This window comes from Hippopotamus amphibius, chromosome 3 (genome assembly GCF_030028045.1).
Source record: "Hippopotamus amphibius kiboko isolate mHipAmp2 chromosome 3, mHipAmp2.hap2, whole genome shotgun sequence".
NCBI classification, from domain to species: Eukaryota; Metazoa; Chordata; class Mammalia; order Artiodactyla; family Hippopotamidae; genus Hippopotamus; species Hippopotamus amphibius.
In genome coordinates, this window is record NC_080188.1 from 125,521,799 (window position 1) to 125,538,220 (window position 16,422).

The 16,422-nt window shown below is 56.6% G+C and overlaps 1 protein-coding gene across 6 annotated transcripts; it reads right to left on the minus strand.

The window, feature by feature from the left end:
- Positions 1–437: 437 nt before the first annotated feature.
- On the minus strand, positions 438–15,604 carry RASGRP2 (RAS guanyl releasing protein 2). 6 transcript variants are annotated; one of them, XM_057729642.1, is made up of 17 exons: positions 15,531–15,604; positions 12,802–12,943; positions 12,059–12,161; positions 11,445–11,507; positions 10,985–11,116; positions 10,102–10,252; positions 9,748–9,921; positions 9,473–9,589; positions 7,769–8,050; positions 6,746–6,823; positions 6,418–6,540; positions 5,986–6,101; positions 2,757–2,898; positions 2,463–2,499; positions 1,756–1,932; positions 815–879; positions 438–650 (listed from the first exon to the last, which is right to left on the minus strand). In XM_057729642.1, the coding sequence occupies exons 2-16, from the start codon at positions 12,872–12,874 to the stop codon at positions 821–823; spliced, it is 1,827 nt and encodes a 608-aa protein (XP_057585625.1). In that variant the 5' UTR covers positions 12,875–12,943; positions 15,531–15,604; the 3' UTR covers positions 438–650; positions 815–820. The 6 variants fall into 6 exon arrangements, with proteins under 6 accessions (XP_057585625.1, XP_057585626.1, XP_057585630.1 ...); XM_057729643.1 differs by lacking the exon at positions 15,531–15,604 and adding an exon at positions 14,801–14,890; XM_057729647.1 differs by lacking the exon at positions 15,531–15,604 and adding an exon at positions 14,801–14,890 and having other exon boundaries at positions 12,059–12,165.
- Positions 15,605–16,422: the final 818 nt, after the last annotated feature.

Here is a 16,422-nt window from a genome sequence, read left to right on the forward strand (position 1 = left end):
CACCTCCCTCCTTCCCCCACAGCCAGCACTCTGGGCTGCCCTCTCCCTGGCATGATTCTCTGTAGTGAGCTCCCCGTTGCTGCAAGTATTCAAGCAGAGGCTGAATGGCCACCTGTCAAGCAAGGGAATTTCAGCTGTGGGCTGAAGGCTATGGCTGTACACGACTACCAGGTCAGCAATTCTAGTTTCAACTTTTAGACCCCCAAGATTCTGGACTCCTCGAGATTCTAGACCCTCCCCAAACTCTCTGTTCCAAGGTTTCCTGGTTCTAAGTCTCTATCCTCCAGAATTCTAGTCCCCCCAAGATTCAGATACATGAGATTCCAGATCTCCCAATATTCTCTGACTACAAAGTTTTAGACTCCACAATTCTAGTCCCTGGGTACAGACCCCTACCCCCTGTCCCCCACGAGGATTCTAGGCGCTGATGGTCCAGGTTAATTACACGGGCCTTTTTATTCCATCTGGGAAATACAAATATTCACAAGAATCTGTACAACCTTAGGGACACCAGCCCTGGCCCTGCCCTCAGCCGCATGCCACCCACACCCCGCCCCCCAGCCCCAGCCTGCTGCCTCAGCACCCCAGGCTCCCTGCTCTGGTCCAAGTATTTTCTCCAAGGCAGGCATGAGTGCTTGATCCAGTCACAGCTGGGAAGAGAAAAATAGAGGTTGTGAGGAAGAGCCTCCCCCCTCCCCCAAAAAGTACGAGTCCGCCTGACCTGGGCCATTTGGACAGAGCACCCATCCCCCTCATCCCCCCACTACCCCAGCCCTGAGTGGGCAGGCTCTGCACAGGCTGCAGGGGGGCTCACCATCTCTTACAAGTGGATGTCAAACACACCGTCCTCCACCGTCTGAACCTCCTCCTCTCGGATCTCTGCAGAGAGGGGTGGTCGCAGGACCAATTCCTGAGTCCCTGTGCCCTCAGCAGCCCTTCTCCCCCTCACTGGGGGCACCCTGCCCCATCCCAGAAGCAGAACCATCCACCAAAAATCAATTCACTGAATGACCAAAAGGCCTAATTTTTGAGGCTCTTTTCCTCAGTTTTCGTTTTGCCACAGCTTTTTCGCAGCCATGAATTTGTCAGTGCAATTTGCTTAAATGTCAATTTTGTGTGCGTTTTACATTTTAGACCCCAGCAGTTCTGGAAGGCTCAATGCAAATGGTTTTACCTTTTCTATTTTTGAGAACTTATGCCCTGTATCTGCCTCTATTTTTGAGGACTTATGCCAATCTGAACGGTTGTGGTCAACTGCCTTAGGCCCCAGTTTAACATGGTTGTTCAGAATGTTCTCAGCAAAATAATCATTTGAGAAATTATCATTCAGAAAACTGACCTAGAACTACCAATGACCACAAGAGAGCTGCTGGCAGATTTGGGGGGCAAGGGACTTTTCTCAGAATAGCCTCCAAAGCAGCCAAGAAGGGAAACACAGGCAAATGGCTCACAAAACTGCCTCTCCAATCCATTGTCAATCCCCCTAACAAAATAAGAGTGGAAACTGAATCTTAAAGTCTCATTCACTTTTACTCTTTTTTATTTATTAGTCTCTCTCCTCCTCAGCCTCAGAGGATTGAGGGCTCCCTGGTCACCTTCTGACACCCTTACCTGTCCCGCCCGTCTCCATCACCCCACCAAAAGAAGACAATTACAAACTCTGGAATAGTTTCCATCCTGGAGAAGTTAATACTTTGCCACCATGGCCCTGCCTCCCTCCTCCACAGGCCGGTACAGAAAGAGACCCCTTCATACCTGGAGGCCGGGAGCCTCGCCTGCCAGGGCGGGGCAGGGAGAAGCTGAAGGCGCGATGGTGGGTATGTGTGGGTGAGGGTGAGGGTGCAGACCCCTCCAGACTCACACTCTGGGCCCGGCGCCGGCACTCAACTGACAGGCGATCCTTGCACTGCTTGTGGCAGTTCACACCACAGGCTGGGGAGGCAGGTGGGAGCCCCGCTAGATCCATTGGTCAGAACACCCTTCATCCCATCCCACAGGCATGCACCTCTCCCCTCGGTCCCTTTGCTCCTGAGTAACTGCCCCACCAAAACAAGAGCCTCCTTTCCTAGTGCTCTCTTTATCCTACTTGCCAGTCTGTACCCTCTCCAAAGCTCCCTGTTCCTGGGCAGCTGCCTCACCAAAATAAAAGCCCTGGGTTTTTTTGTTTGTTTGCTTGTTTTGTTTTTGTTTCTTGGCCATCCTGCCATGCACACCGGAATCTTACTTCCTGGGCCAGGGGTCGAACCCCCTGCAGTGGAAGCACAGTCTCTCAACCACTGGACGGCATGGGAAGGCCCAACAAAAGCCCTGTTAAAGGCTACCCCCTTCACATCAATCAGCATGCCTCTCTGGCTCTCAAGTACTTCACTCCTTGGCAATTGCCCCACCAAAATAAGAATCGTCACCCAGATAGTAACTCTTCCCAAAAAACTCAGTCCAGCAGCCTTGCAACTCCATCTCACCTCGGCATTTGAGGCCCTGCTTGTAGATGCCCAGGATCTGAAATAGAGGAGGGGGCCATAGTAGCGGGGAGGGGTTTAGAGGGGATGACTCTACTTCTTCCTTTCCATGGGCAGGGACTGGAGCTGACCCTTTCTGGGGCCTTAAGGCCTGCTCAGGGTTTGATTCAGAACGGGGAGAGGAGAGGCCAGTGGAATTAAGGCTGAGAAGGCTCCGGCAGGGGCGGGGCCAGAGGGGGAGGGGCGTGTATGGGGCGGGGCCAGTGATGGAGGGGTGAGGCTTGGGCGGGTGCTCACCAGGGCCTTGCAGTGGCGGCAGGCGACCGGGCGCAAAGAGTTGCTCTCGTGGAAGTTGTGTACGAAGCCCATGCGGCCGCCCAGCACAGAGCTGGAGCGCAGAAAGTAGGAGACCATCTCCTCTTTGCTGATGCAGCCATCCCTGTCCGGGAAGGGGGAGGGCCTCAGCTCTGCGGGCCTCTGTGGGGCTACCCACCACCAGCTTAACCCATCCCACTGGGAAAACCCCCTACCAAATTAAAGGTCCTCACCGACTCCTGATTTTGGACCCCTGGTGCAGGAAAGAGAAAGAGCACTAGACTTGGAGTCTGGCAGATGTAGTAGCTGCTACTAACTAGTTGTGTGGTCTTGGGCAAGTCACTTGCCCTGGGCTTCCTCCCTGGAAAAATGGGGATCATAATTCCTACCCTGCTCACATCACAGCACTGGTGTGTAAACTGAAATTACTCTGCACTTTCCCATAGGATTATCAGCTTCTGTTTCCTAAAGTAAGCTCTGTGGAACATGAGTCGGGAGCCCTGAGAATTAAGAGATCTCTGATGAGTTTGGGGACCAGGTAAGATTGGCAAAAGCTGCACCTGTCTCACTCTTGCGTGATCCTGCCAGAAAGGTAATCCGGGGCTTCCCACAGAGCCCTTTTTTCATCTATTCACATATTTTAGGGCAAGCGTGAGCACATGCTCTGGAGATGGACAGAATTCCGTTCAAATTTGGGCTCTACTTCTTCTCTGTGTGACTTCAGGCTAGTTAATCTCCCCGTGCGTCAGTTTCCTCTGATATAAATGGGGACGATGATAGTTCCTACACTGTACAGGGGTTTTGGTGAGGATTAAATGAGACAGTGCACACAGAGCACTGACGGCAGTGTCTGTAATGGTTAATAGGTGCTGGGCCACTGGAAACTATTTCCATCAGGGCTGGCCCTTGTCAGAAACCCCTGCCCATTGTAACTGGGTGATCCAGGGGGTCCTTGAAACCAACGGCACATTGGGACCACTGACCAGTTAACAAATATATAAACCTAGGCTCCTATCTCATACTGTGCATGAAAACTAAATTCCCACTAAAGTGAGAACACTAATGTAAAAGCTAAAATTCTCAAAGTATCTGAAAAGGTATAAGGGAAGAATTTCATAATCTTGAGGGAATGAAGGCCTTTCTACACATAACACAAATCCGAGAAGTCATAAAGGAAAAGACTGACATATTGAGCACACATTTTTAAAAATTTTTATATGGAAAAGGACAACATAAATGACAGACTGGGAGAAAATATTTGCAAACATATTCAACACCAAGGGTTAATATCTATTAACAGAGATTCTAGAAATCAATGAGAAGAAGACTCACAAACCCAGTGGAATAATGGACAAAGAACATGAACAGGCAATTAACAGAAGACATAGAAGTGGCCAGTAAACATATGAAGATATCCTATCCCCACTAGTATTAAGGAAATGCAAATTTAACCAAGACGCCATTTGCCAATTAGATGTGCAAAACTGTAAAGCTTATTATAGCATCCACTGTTGGCAAGAAAGCTGGGAAATGGGCACTTGTTCACTGCTGATGGGGGTGCAAGCTGGCACAACCTTGCCTGAGGTCACTTTGGCAGTCTCTCTCCTCATTTAGAATGTGCATATCTTTTTGATCCAATTATCCCACTTCTAGGAATTTCTCCTACAAAAATAGTGGCCTGGGCGCAACAGTACAAAGAGGTTCACAGCAGCATGGCGGATATTAATAGCGAAAAACTGGGAACAGTCTACATGTCCATCAGCAGGAGAATACTGAGGCAAACGACGGCCCAGCCACCCAGTGCAATACTCTGCAGCTGTCCTAAAGAATGAGGTAGTTCTGCATGAATCGGGCTAGAAAGATGTCCATGATGAGGGTTTACGTGGAAAACAAAAGTAAAAAAACACAAAGCGTGCAGTTCTGTCAAGACAGTGATTTAAAAACAAAAACAAACAGACAAAAAAAACCCCTGAAAACCCTACTGCCACAAATACCTAGATGCTGGGTAAAATATATCAAAAATTGCTTTAAAGGCATAGGTGAGTTTGTAAGAAATGGAAGCCCCCAAGTTTCAGAAACAAAGAGAGATCTTCACAGGGAGGCAGTGAGTTGGGACCTGATGGTGTGGCTGCCCCAGGAGAAAGGTGCTAGGTTTTGACACCTGCCTGGGGCCTGCAGGACGGGAAGAGTTAAGGGTGAGACGCCTGTGTGAAGCCGAGGCCTTGAAGGTCTTCAAGGACCGCACCCTCCCTAAAATTGTGGCCTGGAAAAAAAGTCCACCCTGCCCAGGGAGGTGACAGGGAACTGTTTTCAACTACTTGTTCTCAGTTCTGGGAGGGGAAATGAAGAAACTACAGGGAACGCCACTGGCAGAAATAGATTTATACCATAATCCTGTTTGTCCATGAAACAGACACAGACAAACGAATTCTCTATCAATTTGCAGCATGCATGAAAAAAAGACTGGAAAGATACAGGCATTGCCACACCAGTAACATTATTAACATAGTTACTAATGACAACCTGTGAGCGGGAAGAGGGGTGGAGTTTTCACTTCTTACCCTTATACACTTTGTTCACTATAAATCTATTTTACTACCTGGATTTTTTTTTTAACCATGGGTTTTTATAATATGGGAAAAACCCCAGCTTTTTGAAATATGGATACCATTAAAAAGTAAATCGACCTGGGATGGACTATACATTTCGATTGGACTTCCGTCTGCTCAGCAACACTGGGATGCGACCATGGTTGCAGGCAGCATGTTTAACCTACTTCAGAGAACCAGCTGTTTGTCCAAATTGTCAGTATGTGAATTGTGAATTGTTGATAAACAAGTGGGTGCTGCTAATTACAGGCCTTTCTTATCTATTCATTAAGACAGGCTACCCAGGAGTTCAACTTGCTCACATTTTTTGCCAGCTGTGAGCTCCACAAATACAATGGCATTTATGTGGTAACAGTCCCCAGGCCACAGTCTTTGCAAGATTCAGGTGGAGTCTCCCCACCCCCTCTTTGGTCTGAATAAGTGAGGTAACCCTGTGCCACCACAGCTGGCAGCCTTCCCAAAAATAAGAGCCCTACCCCACATGGGCAGCTTCCTCTGCCAACATCATCTGGTTCCATGGCCTCATCTTGCACCGGAGGAAACTAAAACCCAAGGGGAAGTGAGCCTGCCTTCCCTCTCCCCCTGCCCCCAGGCCTCCTCACTGGTTCTGGTCGAGGTCCCCAAAGGCGCTGAGGTAAGGAAAGTTCCCACGGATGATCTGGAACTCCTCCTGTGAGATGTGGCCATCCCCATCGACGTCAAAGTTCCGGAACACAGACTGGAGAGCACAGATGGGCACATGGGGGCAAGGAGGATAAAAGGAGCGCCGGCCCCATCCTGCCCACATTCCCAGTCCGCGTTAGGAAGGGTGCGCATCTCCGCTGTGGGCAGCTGTCTGTCTCCCCCAACCCCTCCCTTCTCCATAACCCCATCCCAACCCCACCCACCAGCTGCGCCCCGACACGAGACTGCATGTTGGCCCTGGAACGTGGCACTGGCAGTGGCTCCCAGGGCAGTGCCCTGGCAAAACTAGCCTGGACTGACCACTGCGGCCCTGTCCCCCCACCCCTCAGACTCCAGAGCTGGAGCCTCACCTCCACCATCTTCTCGATGTGCTCCACCATGATCGCCTGATCCAGCTTGGGTTTGGCAGCTGAGGTCCACTCCTCCAGCACTGGGGGCCGGGGAGGCGGCGTGCAGCTTGTGGGGCTGGTTGGCTGTGGGAATGGTCAAGGCTGAGCGAGGGCCAGAGTGAGGGAGCCCGGGGCCCAACGGAGGAGAGAGAGCATGCCCTGGGGACAAGGAAGCCTGCCCCACCAGCAGGATGGGGGAGGTGGCCTCTAATCGTAGGACTCCCAGGAGGGCAGAGGTGGGGGAGGAAGAGGATGGGCCGAGTGGGTGAGCAGCGATTCCCTCCCTCACCGAGGACTTGGAGCGCGGTTCCCGCTGCAGGGACAGCTGGTAGAGCTCATCCTCTGTCTGATACTGATCCAGAGACACCTGGGACACACGGATCTGATCACAGCCCCTGCTGCTCTCAGGAACCCACTGCCCAGAACCCAACCCACAGGTCCACCTAGAGGTCTCAGCCCAGCCCCAAGCCTGGCCCAGAAGCTAGACTCAGGACAAAGGCCAGCTTAGAACACACCCCAGCAACCACACACCAGCCTAGCACACAGACCGGAAGTCATATCTTGGCCCCAAACCTTGAACACAATGCACTACCAAGATCTCAGCCAAGAATCCAGGTCACAACCCAGCTGAGAGCTCTGAAATTCCACCCCACCCCACCCCCCGCCCGCCCCCAACATAGAACCCCACCCAGCAACCAGGCTCCAGCTCAGATTTCAATCCCAATCCCAGTTCAGAGCCTAAAAGTAGGTAAGACTTCACACCAAACCTTAAAACCTAAGCCCCAGCCCAATGATTAGAACCTAGCCCAGATCTGGACTAGAATGCAGCTCTCACCCTAGAGTTCAAAACCAAGTCCAAGACTAAGCCCAGAACCTCAGAGCTCAGGGCCATGTTTAAAAGCCACCCCAGGGGAATTCCCTGGCGGTCCAGTGGCTAGGACGCAGTGCTTTCACTGCCGAGGGTGAGGGTTCCATCCCTGGTGGGGGAACTAAGCTCCCGCAAGCCACGCAGCACAGCCAAAAAACAAAAATAAAAAAATAAAAGCCACCCCTGTACCCAGAATCCAGAGTTCGACCCCAAACCTTGAACACAGCCCACTGCTAGGAACTCAACCCAGGGCCCAGGCCCCGCCTCAAGGCCACATGCCAGCCTCAGGGGCCCACAGCCCCATCTGGAACCTAGAACCCATCTCTGAGTTCACCCCAACCCCGAGGCCCAGGCTGGATCTCGGTTCTCTGACCAGAACTGAGAAGCCAAGGCCAAGCCCGCAGGACCAGGTGCAGCTGCCAGCCCCGGCGCCTGGCCGCTCACCGTCAGCAGGCTCAGCAGGTCGGGGTTGGCTTGCACTGGGGGCTGAAGGCTGGTCACCATGGCCAACTCCTCCAGGATGCTGAAGAGCTGCTTCATCTTGGCCCCGTTAAGGCGTGTCCGGGCGGGGTCCAGCCAGTCAGGCAGTGCCAGCTGCAGGGCCACCAGGTCCTTGAGGTGCACACCCAGGATGGGGAAGCGGAAACCTACGGAGGCTGCCAGCCGGCGCCGGTAGTTGCCATAGTTGCCAGTGGCCGTCACTAGTTCTGTCAGACCTTCCCAGAGCTGGGGGGCAAAGGGCAGAGGGTCACACACACACACATCACTTCACATCACATCACATCACATCATCACATCACATCACATCACATCACATCACATCCACATCGCATATCACAGGCTCAACTATCCTTCCCCTGCCCAGCCCTGGAAACGTGGGAGAGGATGAGGAGTCAGGGTCAGAGATGGGTGAAAGGTCAAAAGCCTCCCTCGCTGTCCCCAACACCGGCTCCCTCAGCCCCTGGGAATCAGAATTCATAGGTCATGAGTCCAAAGGGATACCCACTACCCAACATCACACTTCTACACTAGGCCTGGGCACGGGTTATCACCAGCATTTAACAGGAGAGAAAACTGAGGCTCAGGGAGGCAGAGCAGCCCAGGACAACGGTTTCAAAAAATATTCTTAGCGGTGTCATTCATAACAGCCCAAACTGGAAAAACCCCAAATGGTCGACAGTAGAGGAGATACACAAATCAGGGGGGGACCAAAACATTATATAGCAATGGAAATGAACTAACAGTTGCTCCACGTAACAGAATGTAAAAATGAAAGGAGCAAGAAATCAAATAACATACACAACACAATTTCATTCATAGAAAGTTCAAAAACAGGCAACCAGAAACCCATGTGGTTTTGGGAAGCACACATAGGTGGTAAAGCTATCAGGAAAAGCAAGGTCGGGAATTCCCTGGTGGTCCAGTGGTTAGGACTCCGAGCTTCTGCTGCAGGAAGCAGGGATCAGGGAACTAAGATCCCACATGCCATGCGGGGCAGCCAAAATAAATGAATAAATAAATAAAAATTTAAAAAAGAAAAGCAAGGTCATCATCCTTAGGAAGGTCATGACATTGGTTACCTCTGATGAGGAGGGAATTACGCTCTAAGGTGCTGGGAGCTTCGGGGGCTGGCAATGTTCTAATTCTTGACCTGGCTGGTAGTTACACAAGCATTTTCTTTCTAATTTTTTTAACTGTACGTAAGTTTTATAGACTTTTCTATATGTATGTCACCAAATATGTTTTTTTAAATAAAATAGGGACTTCCCTGGCCACCCAGTGGTTAAGACTCGGTGCTTCCACTGCAGGGGGCACAGGTTCAAACCCTGCTCAGGGAGCTAAGATCCTGAATGTGCGTAGCACAGTCAAAAAAATAAAATAAAATAAAATAAAATGGAATAAAATAAGCAGGAGAAGAGTAAAGCACGAGCTTTGAAGTTCGGCAGATCTGTGAGCCTCCACTCTGCTGCTTTTATTGTGCAACCTGGGAAAGGATTTAACCCCCAGACTCAGTTTCCTCATTTATCAAATGAAGAGGGAGTGCCCAGCCCCCAGTGCTGCTGGGAGTTCTCAGTGAGGCCAGCCCTGGGAAGACTGGCCCCAGGGCTTGACCAGTCTGTTCCCCTGACCCCCCCGGGTCTCAGGCACCTTGATGGTCTCCGGGCTCAGGTGGCTGTGGGTCTCCTTGAGGCGGGAGATGGAGCTGTGGCTCAGGCCCCCGACCACTGCCATCAGCGTGTTGAAATTCTGCAGCTCCAGGAGTTTCTGGGGGATAAATGGGGAGACATGAGGCAGTGAGTCACTGAGTGGGCCCAGAATTTGGCCCAGCTTTTCTGGAGAAGATGTGGCAGTGGGTTAGGGGAAAGGAGGACCGCGGCCCTACAGGCAATTGGGGAGGTTGGGGGGGGTGAAGGGGCAGGCACCTCTGCAACGTGTACAAAGTGTGTGATGACCAGGGCCCGCTGCGGGGCTGTGGGCTTGCTGAGAATCATGAGCTGCACCCACTGCGAGACACTGTTGAAGAGGGAGATGAATCGCTCCAGGACCGGGTTGTCCACAGTGCAGCCGTGAGTCACGAAACTGTGATAGTCCTGGAACTGGAGGCAGAGTGGCTCAGCACCCTGCAGCCCCTCCCCCCACCGATGGCCGCTCCTCACCCTCCAACTGCCCTTCAGCAATTACACCCTGTAACCCCGCCTACCCCAGGGACCCTGCCTCTCCTGGCAGCCCCTCCCCAGCCCACACCCGATCCCTGACTGAAAGCCCTTGGGCCGCACCAGGATCTTGCAAAAGGAGCGATATTCCAAGTACGTGAGATGGGCCGCCAGCTCCATGGGCTCCAGGTGGTCAAACAACAGGGACATCTTGCGCTTTTTCTGTTCCACCGGGTTCCTCTGGGTCACCTGCCGCTTCCACTTGTAGGTGGGGCTGGGGGAGCAGGGCAAGGACAGTGAGTCCTTTGCTGGAGGTGCCCCCACCCCCCCGTGGCCCCACACTCACACCACTCAAGCTGACTGCGAGACACTGTGCAGAACACGAATGCCCCCAGTTCCAGCAACTCCTGCAATCTCCCCCTTGTCATGCACTCAACACAGATTTATGGAAGACCTACTCTGTGCCAGGCACTGTGCTAGGCGCTGGGGGTACAGAGACGAGGAGGTCACAGTCTACTGAGGGAGACAGACAGAAACAAACGATCACAAAATAGTGTGGCACGAGTGTGGAGGCCCTTGCACAAAGTGTCATGGAGGAACAGAGGCAGGAACAACAAATTCTGCCCTGGAAGAGTTCACAGACACTCCACACTTGTGCTGTGTTTTGATAACATGGAGGAGGAGGCAAGGGGACATGAGCAAAGTGCCACGGTGGGAAAGGATGCAGGGGCTGCAGAACGGTGAGTGGACCCAGGCAGCTGCAGTATGAGGTGCCTGCTATGGGAGGTGGGTTGTGGAAGATGAGGCAGGAATGCCAAGCTGGCCTGAGACTATGAAAAGGCCTTAATCCCCAGCCAAGGCGTTTTGAAGACAATAGGAAACCATAGAAGGTTTTTAAGCAAGAGTGACATGACCTTCACCCATTCAATTCAACAAACATTTATTAAGCGCAGATGGTGTAGGATGCTGAGTGCCCTTCCCAGCCCTCCGAGCTCCCCCCACGCACACGCTCTCGATGTCGATGAGGCTGCTGTGCCGGCGGTTCCCTTCTTGGTCTAGCAGAGCCTTCAGCTCCTTGATCTGCTCAGCGAGCTCAGGATTCAAATCAAACTCCGCTGGGAACGCTGAGATCCAGTACCTGGTGGAGGTTGAGAGTCACCCCAGGCAGCCCTTCCCCTGCCATTCCCTTGGACTGTAGTTCCACAAAGAGGGGGAAGGAGCCTCAAACTGTGCTTCCCCTCACCCAGCTCTTTCCTTCCCCACCCCCATTGGGCAGATCAGAAAACAGGGACAGAGCCAGGACCGGGAAGGGGCAACCCTGCGGCGGCGCATCCACCATGGACAGAGCCCGGGTTCAAACCCGCATGACCAACATCCAGAATGTGCTATATCTACTCCTTCAGGCTAGTCTGAAGCCTGAGATAAGGAAGGAGAGGAGGGGACAGAGCCCCAAGAGGAAGACTTACCTGACCAGATGGCATGTTTTCACCTGCAGTGAACTGGAGTTGTCCTTCCGGGATTGTTGGTAGGTGAAGGAGAGTTAAGGAAAACAAGGATGGAGGCTTACTCTAGAAAAGGATGCAGGGGATGGGACCCGAGTTCTGGGGGGGTGCTTAGGGCAGGGTCTGGTTCTAGGAGAAATTCTGGGTCTGGCGTCTGGGGCGGGGCAGGGCCTAAGCTCTGGAAAGAGGCTGAAGGCAGAGGTGAGGTGGGAGCTTTGGGAGGGTGCCTGGGTGGAATGGGGGCCAGATTCTGGGACAGGCTGAGAGCAGGACCTGGGTTCTGGGAGAGGAGCAAGAGGCGGGACCTGGGCTGGGAGTAGGGACAGGTCCTAGGCTGGGGGGAGGAGAGAGCAAGGCCTAGGTTAGGGAGAGAGCTGGGGGCGGGGCCTTAGTTCCGAAGGCAAGAAAGGGGTGGAGCTTAGGCCCTAGAGGGAGGGAGCCTGGGCCAGTCCTGAATTCTGTGACGTGGGAGCGGCCCACGCTTTAGGAGCGAAGCCCATCCTCTGCCCCCGGCTGGGCAGCGGGACTCGCCTAGGGACTGGGACTGCAGGGCCCTTGGCGAGGCCGGCGAAGGATATATGTGGAGCAGTTTTGCCGCCAGCTGAGAGGAAGGGATGTACCAGGGGTGCATCATGAGGAACATGCGTACCAGCTGCGGGTCCCGCACCTTCCCGGAGTCATCTAACTCCGAGGGGGCGAAGAGACGCGGGCTGACGCTTCGTCCCACAACTGTGGTCCCTAAATCCCACCCCACAGCCTGCTCCCGGCGGCCTCCGGCTTTCCCAGGGCTCCGAAACCAGGAGGCAGATTATAAAAGAGAAGGTAGGAAGAGGGATAAGGCAGGATCCGAGGACCTGGAGGAGACGAGTGTCTGAGTCGGGCCTGCAGTCTGGAGGGGAACCAGCTGGGGCGGAAGGAGACTGGGTTCCGCGAGGTCAAGAATTCAGAGGTCATTTCCTGAGTGCTTGAGGAAGGGGCACCCCTTCACCAGATAAGCCACCCCCCATCAGCCGGAAACAGCTTCCAGGCAGAGATAGAAAGTTCCTCCGGATCCCCCGGGGAGACAGATAATGGTCCTCACGTGTCAGAGTCTGGGGACCCCGCAGTCCCTCCCTTCAACGCTGGTATAGTAGGGAAGGGAAACATTTTCTGCAGCGTGTGGATCTCTCTACCCGTGTGATGAAGACGCTTTCGCTAAAGAGGCTTCAGGATGCGAGTTGGGTGGGTGGGTCCGGGACAGAGGTCTGCCCTGGGAGGCAGGGGTCCGGGTTCAGGCTCCCAGCTTGGGCTCAGGCTGGGTGTGTCCTCCCGTGCCACTCACCGAAGGCTTCAATGCAACCACGGAGCAGCTCCTCCACCGTGCAGCCCTTGTCCAGGTCCAGGGTGCCCGCCATGGCCGCCGGCGCGGGTGGGCTGGGCCAAGCTGCGCTCCGGGAGCCTCCCACGGGGCTCGGACCGGACCCCTGTCCCGGGAAAGGCAGAGGGGGAGTCTGCGGAGGCGCGGACCGGCCGAGCGGCCCGCGGGCAGAGATGGGGCGGGGCGGGCACGCCCCCTGCTGGGCAGGGGCGGAGTCGTCCGCCGCGGCCACTCCCCGGGTTAAACGGTCTGGCCCGGGATGGTGCAACCCACCAGTTGGGAAACGAACTGGCCAAGAAGCTTCCGGCCCACCCTCGGAGTCGCGGGAGGGCCGAGGGACTCCCCGGGGATGGGGAGCCAGAACTCCGGGGGCTGGGTAGTGTCCCAGGCCCCCTCCCCGTAGGTCCTCTGCTCCTCGCGTCCTCTCCTCAGAGGCACCTGCAGCACCCCGCAGCTCAGTTCTGCGCCCCTCCCGCTTCCCTCCCTTCACAGCCTCCCTTCCCCCGCAGGGTTATTTTGGGAACCCAGAGCCTGAGGGGACCTCGGAGGAATTTCTCCCTGGGATGAGAGGGGGGAGGAACCCAGGCGTCCTGCCCGCGTCGCCCCCTCCCGGGCTCCCGGGAAGGGGAGGCGGGGCTGTGGCATCCCCAAGGGGCCTGCCCTTGGGGAGGCGGACCGGAGTGGAGAGGAACATTCCTGGGAGGGGGGGCGGAGAGGGCGGAGGGGGATAGCCCACTGCGGCCCGGAGGCGTCAGCGGGAAGCCTGAGCCTGGGAACCGCGCGCTCCCGAGCCACCTCCTCCGTGAAGGCCCCAAGGGTCCCGGCTCAGCGCCTTCCGCAGGCCACCTTCATCCCCAGCCCCTGACGCAGGCCCCCGTACGGCACAATCGAACTGAGTGCCTACACAGGCAGTCCACACTCCGGCGCAGAGTAGGGTGCCCAGAAGGGGGCGCTAGCACCGTGGGGGTTGGGGGGTGGAGGGTGCCTGTACGACTCCACCAGCAACTCCAGTCACTGGCGAGGATACACGCATCCATGCAGACAGACACTCATTCCACACCCCAGGCCAGGGACCCACATCGGGGTACAAGAATGCCCGAGGCTCCCAAACAGCCGGGCATCAGGCAATTACCTCCCATCCTCTCTCACACACACAATGGCACCCACACCCCTCGCACACCTGCACTAAAGAACCCTCGGACACACACACCCAGCTCTCTACCCCAGAATGCAAACCCGTTGAAGGGGCCGGCTTCCGGCCCTGCTGCTCACTAGAGCCAGGCCAGCCTGGAGTTCCGCGGCCACAGCAGCGCTGACATCCGCACACGTGTGCACACACGCAAGTCAGTGCACCTACACGCATGTACACTCTCCCACACATGCACACACCCGGTGGGTGCGCACACACGCCCATTCCACCCCACCCCCCGCCCCCTTCATCTGCGATCCAGGGCCAGCCCTGCGGCCCCAGCGATCTGACAGCCCTCACCCCCGGACACTGGCAAAGCCTTGCCCCACAGAAGGTACCCTACCCCTACACATACTCCCCCGGGGCTGGGGGTGGGGAGCGGGGGGCTCCTCTGTGGAGTTCTCTGGTACACTTTTCCTAGGAGCCACCCAGAGCCATCGCCGCCCGGCTCTGCCTCTTCCTCGCTGTGTGACCTTGAGAGTCACTTGGCCTCTCGGAGCCTCAATTTTCCCATCTGTCAAATGGGGGATTTGCCGGGGAAGGTCCCGCTGAGACATGGCTAGGAAGACCCGGGTGCGCCGCGGATGCGTCCCCCTCCCGCGCTTGTCCAGGGAGCTTCGGTTGTCTCGGCAGGTCCCTCCTACCCCCGACCCGGGTCGCAGGCTCCCCACCCACCAACCCACCCGCCGCCCCCAGCCCGTCTGCGCTGCCCTCGGGGGCCCCTAAGGGCCGGGCCTCCGCTGCCCGGCGCCCCTCCCGCGCTCGCTCACTCACACTTGGGACCCGCCGCAAGGAGCCCGCACCCGGCCCGGCTGGCGCCACCTCCGTGCGCTCCTGCCCGCCGACCTCGCTGCGGCTGCGGCTCCCGCCCTCTCTCCGCGCCGTGGCCCAGCTCCCCGCTGCCCCGCCCCCGCGCCGCGGCCGCCCCCTCCCCGCCCCTCTGGCCCCTCCCGCCCCTGCACCCGGCTCCGCACCGCCGGCTGCGCCTCCCCCATCGGGGGCTCCCTCTCGCCCCGCACGCGGCGGTCCCTGCGGCAGCTTAACCCCTCCCCTGCCGCGCCGCCTGGGAGGCCAGGGCCGCGGGCGGGGGGCTGCGCCACGGGCCGCGCCGAGGGTGGGTGAGCGGAGGTCAGGCCGCGCGGGACGTGGAGGAAAGAACTAAACCAAGGGTCCTCTCCCCCCACCCCAGACACCTCCATGCCCCCCGCCCTGCCTGGTGTTGGGCAGAGGAAGCCGGGAGGGGCAGGAAGCGGACTGCGGTGGGGAAGGGGCGCCCCGCCCAGCCCCCGGCCCGGGTTCCTGTTTTCGAGACAAACCGTTCCCACGGGGCTAACCCGGCCTGGGGCCGGGCGTCTTCCTGCGGGCAGCGATGGGCAAAGGCCTGGTAGAGATCGGGGGCGTGGGCGCAGCGGGTCCTTGTGATAACCTGGGGGAGGGGCTAGGACAAGACGGGAGCTTTAGGGGAGAGGGGCTTGTGGGGAGGGAGGAATGAAAACGTGGCTACCTGGAGAAGGGACCTCGGTGTCTGGGGATGTTGGAGGGAGCTCCAGTTCACACAGGAGGGACTGGGGTCCCGGAAGCCTGGCTCCCCATGGGGCCAGATGAAAAGGGGCAGCTGCAGGCGACGGGTGGGTTCTCCGCAGCTAGAAGACTGGAGCCTGGCGGCCTGGGCCACCCGGCCGAGGGGAACTTGCGAGGGGCAGCCGCAGGCGGTTGGGGTCCCCCAAGCCGGGCCTAGGGGAGCCGGTAACCGTTTCCGGTGGTTCAGGTTCAAACACACTCACTGTGAAACCAGCGGCCCCAAACAAGGCTTCTGAGGCGTGCCCCTCCCTGCTACCGGGCTGTTGGAGGCAGGACCTCCCCCACAACTCAATCTTGATAATACGAGACCGAGAAACGGGCCCCTTCTGGTCCTTAGTTTCCCCAAGTGAGGAGGGACAACGTTGGCCTAGCCTAGAAGGTCTGTGAGTGTCCCCCGCCCTAACACTCTCCTTTCTTTGGACCTAGCGTAGCCACCTGCTTAGAGACCCTTAAACGCCGCAGTGGGGCGGGGCTAAAGGCGGAGTCAAGAAGGCGCCAACCACCCAGAGGCTCCTCCCCCTTTTGAGTCCCGCCCCCGACAGCGTGGATCTTCAGTAGTCCTGGACGCCTCTGCCTAAGTCCCAGCTCCCGGCCCGAGTGGGCCCCACCCGGACGGACGCCACGCCCCCGGACAGCCTAGCAGGCCGCTGACCTAGTATGGACACAGCACTGGGAAGAGAGGCGTGCTGGGTGACGCCTGGAAGGGGGCAGGAGCGTCCCCGGCCCCGCCCCTATAGGCCGCCACCCCCCCTTCTGAGGGGACGCACCTGCCACGGGTGGGGGTAAAGCACGGTGACTGCGCAGCTGCTATGCCG

Coding starts and splice junctions, on each gene's coding strand:
- RASGRP2 (XM_057729642.1), bottom strand. CDS start 12,874: ATGGCGGGCACCCTGGACCTGGACAAGGGCTGCACGGTGGAGGAGCTG. Junction 11,117..11,444: donor AAAACATGCCATCTGGTCAG/GTAAGTCTTCCT, acceptor AACCTCCACCAG/GTACTGGATCTCAGCGTTCC. Junction 1,933..2,462: donor GCAGGGCCTCAAATGCCGAG/GTGAGATGGAGT, acceptor CTGCCTCCCCAG/CCTGTGGTGTGAACTGCCAC.